Raw genomic sequence first — 11626 nt, 5'->3', positions numbered from 1 at the left:
TTATAAAAAGACTGTGCAACATTTGATAAGGAAAGTAAATTGGAAAGGGTCTTAAAACGGCATAAATGTTTATTTTCCCTTTAAGTTTCAAAAATGTTCCACTCATCACACTGGGGCCAGGGATACAGTGAGAAACTAAGTGATAATTTTTATAGAGAGAACTGGAAGTTTTATGACAAAGTTAGATAAGCTTCCTGCAGAGACCACAGCCGCTTTTCCTTGTAGGGCTGTCACAGGTAGCAATGGACATTGCACAAATGAAGTTTAAAAAAAATAAATAAAAAGGTAAATTCAATAGATGAACAATACATATTGCAATCGGTATAAGCCACTGCTTAGTGCTCTTTTATCACAACAATTTAACAGACTGTTTAATATCATTTTAAGTTCTAACATTTTAGCTAATTATACTAACGCATAGTTTTACAACTGTTATGAAATTATTGTTTTTAATACAGTATACAGTGTTGCTCTTTAACCAGAGTCACTAACTCTTGTTTCCATTAAATACATAAGACTTGGAGTTCTGAAGAAAATGCTAATTTTATTGTTCCTTATAAAAAAAGGCATACTAACAAACAAAATGAGAAACATGATGTTAACAATGTTGTAACATAACCTTTACGTTTGAAAGGTTATAATTGTGTAGGTTTTACCATTACTATTCCTTATCTAGAAAGTTCAAAACATGAGTCACACCAGAAAACATCAAAAATCCTATTTAAAAAAGAAAAAGAAAAAAAGAAGTCAGTTTTAGATGACTAGAAGCAAAAGTTACTAAAATCTTTTGGCCAAAACTAAAGAATAATACTTTGTTTCTAAAGTTATTTCACGCTGAAACAATTTTCTACATTTGCATGCAGAATGAATTGTTCCTGTTGCACAGTAATTGCTGTACAATATTTCCTTCATTCCCTTGTGAAATATACAACCATGCTATCCCCTCAGTGTAAGATCTATATGCTTAAAGAGACAGAGACATTCTAGTGCTAAAATAAAAATGTTACGTAAGTCCTGCAAACACAACACAGAACGTTGCAGCTCCTAAGCAGGACATAACTGGTGATTGGTGACTACATCCATATGCCACTCCTACTTTGTTTATCAACTGCATCCTGCATAGGAGCTGCAATGTATTGTGGCTCTTAATGAATTTAGCTGTGTGTTTAAACCTTTTGTCTAAGTTAAAAATATAGTTAGAAAGGGACAATAATACAAACAATTATGCTCTAACAAATTAAACCATTAATTTGCATTAAAATGTCCCTTCAACAGAAAAAAAACTACCACTATACCATAATAAGAGAGAAACCAGAATCTGGGAATTTGAAAGAAACCTACAAACCGATGACCATCCCTGTGGTACAATTACTATAGGTAGTCAATGTCTGAACTACACACTGCATTCACTTGATGCAAAGATTAGCAACTGTTTGGTGCTAGAAATGCCTCACAAACTGGCCAAATTTAGTTCTCCAGCATCACCAGTGCCTTTGTTAATCTATGCCGTCAAGTCAAGCAAGAGTGCAGTAAGGAGTGACTTTACCGAAACCAGGAATGGATGGAGATAGGACTTTTCATACATTTTGCTTGCTATGGTTTCTTGATTATGGGAGTGGTTTACACATCATATATATGGAGTACACAATAATAACTTTGCAAACCAGATATTTCAGTAGGACAAAGTAATGTGGCAGAGAGCTCAGATGTTGCTCCTTGAACAAAAAGATCACTTATCTTACAATAGTTGTCAGAGTACAGCATTTTAAATACATATTTTGTTTTATAGAGCAAACAATTCTATGATAGGAGTATCATAGTATTAAAGCTCAAAATATCAAAACTGATATATATTACTAAACAGTGACCAAATTCAAAACAGAATGGCAGACGAGGTTCAGAAGCTTTTAGTCTTCACTGTTCTGTGTTAACGGTCTGGAAAGACATGTCCTCTCCGTAGGAGAGATGCCTGTATAATGGGATAAAAAAAACACCCGATTAAATCATAAAAAAAATACTAAACACTCAAGTGAGCATCATCTTTATATAGATTCTAAAAGTGCATACAGAAAGCACACCCTACTGCTGTGTGTGGCTTTACAAACATACATCTTTTGGAAATTAATCAAAACTAAAATTTGAAGTTGCATCATACCATATGACAGTGGGAAATTCAGCTGCTACATTAATTTGGTGCAAATGGCCAGGAGTCAGGACCATATTTCTACACAATTACATGGTTTATGTCTTTGTGTAGCTTTCTTAAAGGGACACTGTACCCAATTTTTTTATTTTGTGATTCAGATAGAGCATGACATTTTAAGCAACTTTCTAATTTACTCCTATTAAATTTTCGTCATTCTCTTGGTATCTTTATTTGAAATGCAAGAAAGTTTAGATGCCGGCCCATTTTTGGTGATCAACCTGGGTTGTTCTTGCTGATTGGTGGATAAACTCATCCTCCAATAAAAAAGTGCTGTCCAGAGTTCTAAATAAAAAAAAAATCTTCTACTGGGAGTCTCTCTCCCACACCCTGAGAGAGACGACACACTCTACCCCGCCCGGCGCCCCGTAGGGAACAATGCCTCCGACCAGACCCCCCCCCCCTCCCCTCCCCTCTCCTCCCCCCCCTCCCCCCCCCCTCTTCTTTCACCTTTCCCCTCCCTCTTTCCCCTTCACTATACATTACTCTTATGTTACATAGGCAGGTAAGGCGATACTAAAGGACAGAAAGGCATTTGTTATTTGTTTATAACTGTTTACAACTGTTAATAACTGTTTACAGCCATGTACGTTGCAGCTGAAACGCACGGACTCACTTATCTTCCAATTGCGTTACATTCTTAACAAACTGGGAACTTGCCACAACTAAGAGGACTGTCATTGAATCCCCTCACTCAATATGCCCCAATGCAAGGACCACTTAGACTTTAAACCCCATGGACTCTTGCATAGAGTGAGGCCACAGGTACCCACCTACCAACTGTACAATTGTTTCTAGAATCTGCATTGTATTGTATCGCAATTATATTTCAATAAAAGTTTTATAAAACCAAAAAAAAAAAAAAAATCTTAGATGTCTTCTTTTTAAAATAAAGATAGCAAGAGAAAAATTGATAATAGGAATAAATTAGAAAGTGGCTTAAAATTACATGCTCTATCTGAATCATGAAAGAAATAATTTGGGTTCAGTGTCCTTTTAAGCTCCAAGAATGACATCTTGTTTTAAAATTAAGTTTTGTTGCTATAAGAAATGGTTATTTATTGAAGAGATCATTTAAGAAATTAAAAATTGTTTGGCAGACAAATCTTTCAATACACATGGAAACTTCTAAGAATCTGGTCTTATCTGCATTACTTTTATGAATGGACTTAAATGAATTTGTGAATGCTTTACCTATTTAAATAGAAATTGCAAAATGAAGCAAGTACTTTTAAACTTTAGATATATTAATAAAAAAAAACCTTGACTAACATTTAAAACATGTGTGATAGAAATGTGACCTTTTATTTATAAGTAAAGAAAATACTATTTACTACCAGGTATAGGTTTTAGTTAAGAATGCCTTTATGTTTAACATGAATTTCTGTATCCTTAAATTTATTACATTGCAGAATAAATATTTAAATTTTGCAGAAATGTAATATTTACATATAAAATGATGGTAAACTCTCCCCTTTATAAAAACAGATCCATAATGTTAGTGATAATTTAGATGGAGTTTAATTCATCAGTTGTAATGAAGTTGCGCTATAACTTACACACACACATATATATATATACACAACATAATTTATGTAAGAACTTACCTGATAAATTCATTTCTTTCATATTAGCAAGAGTCCATGAGCTAGTGACGTATGGGATATACAATCCTACCAGGAGGGGCAAAGTTTCCCAAACCTTAAAATGCCTATAAATACACCCCTCACCACACCCACAATTCAGTTTAACGAATAGCCAAGAAGTGGGGTGATAAGAAAAAAGTGCGAAAGCATATAAAATAAGGAATTGGAATAATTGTGCTTTATACAAAAAAATCAAAACCACCACAAAAAAGGGCGGGCCTCATGGACTCTTGCTAATATGAAAGAAATGAATTTATCAGGTAAGTTCTTACATAAATTATGTTTTCTTTCATGTAATTAGCAAGAGTCCATGAGCTAGTGACGTATGGGATAATGATTACCCAAGATGTGGATCTTTCCACACAAGAGTCACTAGAGAGGGAGGGATAAAATAAAGACAGCCAATTCCTGCTGAAAATAATCCACACCCAGAATAAAATTTTAATGAAAAAACATAAGCAGAAGATTCAAACTGAAACCACTGCCTGAAGTACGTTTCTACCAAAAACTGCTTCAGAAGAAGAAAACACATCAAAATGGTAGAATTTAGTAAAAGTATGCAAAGAGGACCAAGTTGCTGTTTTGCAAATCTGATCAACCGAAGCTTCATTCTTAAACGCCCAGGAAGTAGAAACTAACCTAGTAGAATGAGCTGTAATCCTTTGAGGCGGAGTGTTACCCGACTCAACATAGGCATGATGAAATAAAGATTTCAATCAAGATGCCAAAGAAATGGCAGAAGCTTTCTGGTCTTTTCTAGAACCGGAAAAGATGACAAATAGACTAGAAGTCTTTCGGAAAGACTTAATAGCTTCAACATAATATTACAAAGCTCTAACAGCATCCAAAGAATGCAATGATTTCTCCTTAGAATTCATAGGATTAGGACATAATGAAGAAACCACAATTTCTCTACTAATGTTGTTAGAATTCACAACCTTAGGTAAAAAATTCAAAAGAAGTTCGCAGCACCGCCTTATCCTGATGCAAAATCAGAAAAGGAGACTCACAAAAAAGAGTAGATAATTCAGAGACTCTTCTGGCAGAAGAGATGGCCAAAAGAAACAAAACTTTCCAAGAAAGTAATATATACCGACCAAAGAATGCATGGGTTCAAAAGGAGGAGCTTGAAGAGCCTCCAGAACCAAATTCAAACTCCAAGGAGGAGAAATTGACTTAATGACAGGTTTTATACGAACCAAAGCTTGTACAAAACAATGAATATCAGGAAGATTAGCAATCCTTCTGTGAAAAAGAACAGAAAAAGCAGAGATTTGTCTTTCAAGAAACTTGCGGACAAACCTTTATCTAAACCATCCTGAAGAAATATAAGTCTTCCAGACTCTATAATATATCTCTCTAGATACAGATTTACGAGCCCGTCACATAGTATCAATCACAGAGTCAGAGAAACCTCTTTGACCAAGAATCAAGCGTTCAAACTCCACACCTTAAAATTAAGGTTTTGAGATCCTGATGGAAAAAAGAACCTTGAGACAGAAAGACTGGTCTTAACGGAAGAGTCCACAGCTGGCAAGAGGCCATCCGGACAAGATCCGCATACCAAAACCTGTGAGGCCATGCTGGAGCTACCAGCAGGACAAACAAGCATTCCTTTAGAATATTGGAGAATACCCTTGGAAGAAGAACTAGAGGCGGAAAGATATAGGCAGGATGACACTTGTAAGGAAGAGATAATGCATCCACTGCCTCCGCCCGAGGATCCCTGGATCCGGACAGATACCAGGGAAGTTTCTTGTTTAGATGAGAAGCCATCAGATCTATTTCTGGGAGTTCCCACATTTGAACAATCTGAGGAAATACCTCTGGGTGAAGACCATTCGCCAAGGTGCAACGTTTGGCGACTGAGATAATCCGCTTTCCAATTGTCCATACCTGGGATATGAACCGCAGAGATTAGACAGGAGCTGGATTCCGCCCAAACCAAAATTCTAGATACTTCTTTCATAGCCAGAGGACTATGAGTCCCTCCTTGATGATTGATGTATGCCACAGTTGTGACATTGTCTATCTGAATACAAATGAACAACTCTCTGTTCAGAAGAGGCCAAGACTGAAGAGCTCTGAAATTGCACGGAGTTCCAAAATATTGATCGGAAATCTCACCTCCTGAGATTCCCAAAACCCCTTGTGCCGTCAGATACCCCCACACAGCTCCCCAACCTGTAAGACTTGCATCTGTAGAGATTATAGTCCAGGTCGGAAGAACAAAGAAGCCCCCTGAACTAAACGATGGTGATCTGTCCACCATGTCAGAGAGTGTCGTATAATCGGTTTAAAGATATTAATTGAGATATCTTTGAGTAATCCCTGCACCATTGGTTCAGCATACAGAGCTGAAGAGGTCGCATGTGAAAACGAGCAAAGGAGATCGCATCTGATGCGGCAGTCCTAAGACCTAAAATTTCCATGCATAAGGCTACCAAAGGGAATGATTGTGACTGAAGGTTTTGACAAGCTGATATCAATGTTAAACTTCTCTTGTCTGACAAGGACAGAGTCATAGACACTGAATCTATTCTAGAAACCTAAAAAGGTTACCCTTGTCTGAGGAATCAATGAACTGATTGGTAAATTGATCCTCCAACCATGAACTTGAAGAAACAACACAAGTCGATTCGTATGAGATTCTTCGAAAATGAAAAGACTGAGCAAGTACCCAGATATCGTCCAATAAGGAAATACCAAAACCCTGTTCTCTGATTACAGAAAGAAGGGCACCAAGAACCTTTGAAAAAAATTCTTGGAACTGAGGCTAGGCCAAACGGTAGAGCCACAAAACTGGTAATGCTTGTCTAAAAAGAGAATCTCAGACACTAAAAGTGATCTGGATGAATCGGAATATGCAGATACACATCCTGTAAATCTATTGTAGACATATAATGCCCTTGCTAAACAAAAGGCAGGACAGTCCTACAGTAACCATCTTGAATGTTGGTATCCTTACATAACGATTCAATATTGATAGATCCGGAACTGGTCTGAAGGAATTGACCTTCTTTGGTACAATGAAGAGATAAAATAAAACCCCAGCCCCTGTTCCAGAACTGGAACTGGCATAATTACTCCAGCCAACTCTAGATCTGAAACACATTTCAGAAATGCTGAGCCTTTGCTGTGTTAACTGGGACACGGGAAAGAAAAAAATCTCTTAGCAGGAGCCAATTCTGTACCTTTCTGAAACAATGTTCTGAAACCAGAAATTGAGAACGGAATTGATCAAAATTTCTTTGAAGAAAAAGTAATCTGCCCCATACCAGCTGAGCTGGAATAAGGTCCGCACCTCCATGGGTACTTAGGAGCTGGCTATAGGTTTTCTATAAGGCTTGGATATATTCCAAACTGGAAATAGTTTCCAAACTGATACCGCTCCTGAGGATGAAGGATCAGGCTTTTGTTCCTTATTGTGAGGAAAGGAACGAAAATGATTATTAGACCTAAATTTACCTTAGATTTTTTATCCTTTGGTAAAAAAGTTCCCTTCCTTCCAGAAACAGTTGAAATAATAATTTATTACCCTGGAAAGAAAGGGAAAGCAAAGTCGACTTAGAAGACATATCAGCATTCCAAGTTTAATCCATAAAGCTTTTCTAGCTAAAATAGCTAGCGACATATACCTGACATCAACTCTAACGATATCAAAAGATGGTATCACCAATAAAATTATTAGCATATTATTATTCTATAACAATGCTATAAAATTATGATCTGTTACTTGTTGCGCTAAAGCTTCTAACCAAAAAGTTGAAGCTGCAGCAACATCTGCTAAAAATATAGCAGGTCTAAGAAGATTACCTGAACATAAGTAAGCTTTTCTTAGAAAGGATTCAATTTTCCTATCTAAAGGATCCTTAAATGAATTACTATCTGCCGTAGGAATAGTAGCACATTTAGCAGGAGTAGAGACAGCCCCATAACCTTAGGGATTTTGTCCCAAAAAAACTCTAGTCTGTCAGATGGCACAGGATATAATTGCTTAAACGTTTAGAAGGAGTAAAAGAATTACCCAAATTATTCCATTCCCTGGAAATTACTTCAGAAATAGCATCAGGGAGATTAAACACTTCTGGAATAACTACAGGAGATTTAAAACCTTATTTAAACGTTTAGATTTAGTATCAAGAGGACCAGAATCCTCTATTTCTAATGCAATTAATACTTCTTTAAATAAAGAACGAATAAATTCCATCTTGAACAAATACAAAGATTTATCAGCATCAACCTCTGAGACAGAAACCTCTGAACCAGAAGAACCATTATCAGTATCAGAATGATGATGTTCATTTAAAAATTCATCTGAAAAAAGAGAAGTTTTAAAAGACTTTTATGTAAACTAGAAGGAGAAATAACAGACATAGCCTTCTTAATGGATTTAAAAAATAAAATCTCTTATGTTATCAGGAACACTCTGAAAATTAGATGTTGACGGAACAGCAACAGGTAATGTAACAGTACTAAAGGAAATTTTATCTGCATTAATAAGTTTGTCATGACATGCAATACAAACAACAGCTGGAGAAACAGATACCAAAAATTATAGCAGATACACTTAGCTTGGTAGCTCCAGCACTAGACAGCGATTTTCCTGTAGTATCTTCTGACTCAGATGCAACGTGAGACATCTTGCAATATGTAAGAGAAAAAACAACATATAAAGCAAAATTGATCAAATTCCTTAAATGACAGTTTCAGGAATGGGAAAAAATGCCAAAGAACAAGCTTCTAGCAACCAGAAGCAATGAAAAAATAAGACTTAAATAATGTGGAGACAAAAGCGACGCCCTTATTTTTTAGCGCCAAATAAGACGCCCACATTATTTGGCGCCTAAATGCTTTTGGCGCCAAAAATGACGCCACATCCGGAACGCCGACATCTTTGGCGCAAAATAACGTCAAAAAAATGACGCAACTTCCGGCGACACGTATGACGCCGGAAACGGAAAATAATTTTTGCGCCAAAAAAGTCCGCGCCAAGAATGACGCAATAAAATGAAGCATTTTCAGCCCCCGCGAGCCTAACAGCCCACAGGAAAAAAAGAATCAAATTTTTGAAGGTAAGAAAAAATGATTAATTCAAATGCATTATCCCAAATATGAAACTGACTGTCTGAAAAATAAGGAAAGTTGAACATTCTGAGTCAAGGCAAATAAATGTTTGAATACATATATTTAGAACTTTATAAATAAAGTGCCCAACCATAGCTTAGAGTGTCACAGAAAATAAGATTTACTTACCCCAGGACACTCATCTACATGTTTGTAGAAAGCCAAACCAGTACTGAAACGAGAATCAGCAGAGGTAATGGTATATATAAGAGTATATCGTCGATCTGAAAAGGGAGGTAAGAGATGAATCTCTACGACCGATAACAGAGAACCTATGAAATAGACCCCGTAGAAGGAGATCACTGCATTCAAATAGGCAATACTCTCCTCACATCCCTCTGACATTCACTGCACGCTGAGAGGAAAACCGGGCTCCAACTTGCTGCGGAGCGCATATCAACGTAGAATCTAGCACAAACTTACTTCACCACCTCCATCGGAGGCAAAGTTTGTAAAACTGAATTGTGGGTGTGGTGAGGGGTGTATTTATAGGCATTTTAAGGTTTGGGAAACTTTGCCCCTCCTGGTAGGAATGTATATCCCATACGTCACTAGCTCATGGATTCTTGCTAATTACATGAAAGAAATATATATATATATATATATATATATGTAAATTAATATATATATAAGTAAATTACCTTGTGTGCCGCCACCCAGTGAAAAAGTCAATTTTTCTGTAAGATACAGGTTTGATATGTTGTCCAATCAGGGATCTCCCCTTGTGGCACTTTTGTTGTAGCTACAGCACTGATTGGAGAACAGTTCAAACCATTAGCTCACAGGAAAACTGACTTTGAAGTGGGCAGCGGAGCGTGGGGTATTTGAATTTCATATCTATATTAAAAAAGTTACAGCACAACTTCATTACGACTGATGAATTATACTCCATTTAAAATATCACTAACATTCCAGATCTGTTTTTATAAAAGGAAAAGTTTAGTTTATCATCACTTTAAGCGAGTAGTTCCATCACAGTGTGTTTCAGTCATATGACTATTTCTCGCCTTCAGAAAATAGCTAACTGTATATCTGTGAAGAGAATATACTCTAAACCCAGCACATAATGGATACCACCAGCACACAAATCACAAGCATTTAAATATATGTAAATATAGGTTTGTGATATAAGTCAATGCCCAACCACATTTACAGCAATCAGCCCATGGGCACAAAGAAGGGACAGTGGAACTGTACATTATACAGTCTATGTGAGAATAATATAGATCTTCATTAATACTTACATGTTGATTATAATATGCTTAGTTACTTCGGATGAGGATATTTATTAAATGAAGCTTCAAGTCGACTCTGTTTTAAACCCTAAAAAATAACAAACAAGAAAACAATGCAAGAATTTATGTGAATTTGGGGATTATCAGAGAAAGTGTGATACAAAGAGATAGACTCTGTAGTCAAACAGGTATGATTAGTTAGTTCAATACATTACTCAGAAGAGATGATGAATTTTATCACTCATGTAGTAGGAATGGAGAGATTAGACAAGAACATCAGTTGCAGTTTACAGCATTTTTAAAGAGTGCACAAACAGGAAAAGGCAAACCCTCACCTCTAAAGAGATTTCATTCAGTATTTTTAATATGCACAAATTTCCACTTACCAAATAATAACCAGTATGGTAGCCACTCATGTACCAGGCAATTAACATACTTCCCAAAGCATCATCATCTTCACACGTATCTGGGCCCATTGGAGGGGGAGGAGGAATCAGCTAAGAGAGAAACGAAATACAATTAAAGGAACACTAAATACAAAATTTAAACTTCCAAGATCCAAATACAGCATGCAGTTTTAAAAGACTTTCCATATTTACTTCCATAATCATGTGTGCAGTCTTCTATGCACACTTTCTGAGGCACCAGCTACTGAGCATGTGCAAGAGTTCACAGAGTATACTTATACGAGTCTGTGATTGGCTGATGACTGTCACATGGCTGACAAATTTAAGTCAATTTTGAAATTTGTCAGAACATTTTTTTTTACGGTTTTAGAGCAAGTGCTGTTGTAAAGTTTTTTTTATCATACACTTGTTGATTTCGCAATTCTACCTTAATTCTACCTTAGTCAGTGCTCTAGATTGCCACTCCCATTAAAAAAAGTGAATACAAATAAACGCTTATTAAGCCACAATAAAATGTTGCCTTACTTGGAGGCTTAAAATGATCTCAGTGTAGACACACTAAATATGTTAAAGGGACAGTAAAGTCAAAATTAAACTTAAAGGGACATAATACTCATATGCTAAATCACTTGAAACTGATGCAGTATAACTGTAAAAAGCTGACCGGAAAATATCACCTGAGCATCTCTATGTAAAAAAGGAAGATATTTTACCTTACAATTTCCTCAGCTCAGCAGAGTCAGTGCTGTGTAAAAAGTTATACTCAGCTGCAGGTAAAAAAATTAAGAAATGAACAGCAGCCAATCAGCATCAGCAGTGCTGAGGTCATGAACTCTTCCTGTGATCTCATGAGATTTGACTTAACTCTCATGAGATTTCATAGTAAGCTTCCTTTACCTGATTGGTGAAATAATATGAGAGTGCACGATGCTAGTCCCTTCAGATGTCCCAGGACAAACACACTAAAATGCTGCTTAGAAATCCTTTACAATGGGAGGTGGCTACTGA

The 11626-nt window shown here is 36.4% G+C and overlaps 1 protein-coding gene across 1 annotated transcript in view; it reads right to left on the bottom strand.

Moving 5' to 3' along the window:
* Window positions 1-524: 524 nt before the first annotated feature.
* Window positions 525-11626, bottom strand: part of LOC128648646 (survival of motor neuron protein) — a 54362-nt gene continuing 43260 nt past the window's right edge. The window contains exons 7-9 of the mRNA XM_053701443.1: window positions 10598-10708; window positions 10221-10299; window positions 525-1969 (exon numbers count right to left, since the gene is read on the bottom strand). Of these exons, the coding sequence (XP_053557418.1) occupies window positions 10243-10299; window positions 10598-10708 (168 nt within the window). The 3' untranslated portion in view covers window positions 525-1969; window positions 10221-10242. The remainder of the gene's footprint in view (window positions 1970-10220; window positions 10300-10597; window positions 10709-11626) is intronic.

Source organism: Bombina bombina, chromosome 2 (assembly GCF_027579735.1).
Source record: "Bombina bombina isolate aBomBom1 chromosome 2, aBomBom1.pri, whole genome shotgun sequence".
Classification (NCBI taxonomy): domain Eukaryota; kingdom Metazoa; phylum Chordata; class Amphibia; order Anura; family Bombinatoridae; genus Bombina; species Bombina bombina.
The sequence above is the reverse complement of the archived record's forward strand: the minus strand, read 5'-3'. Positions and strand labels throughout refer to the sequence as shown.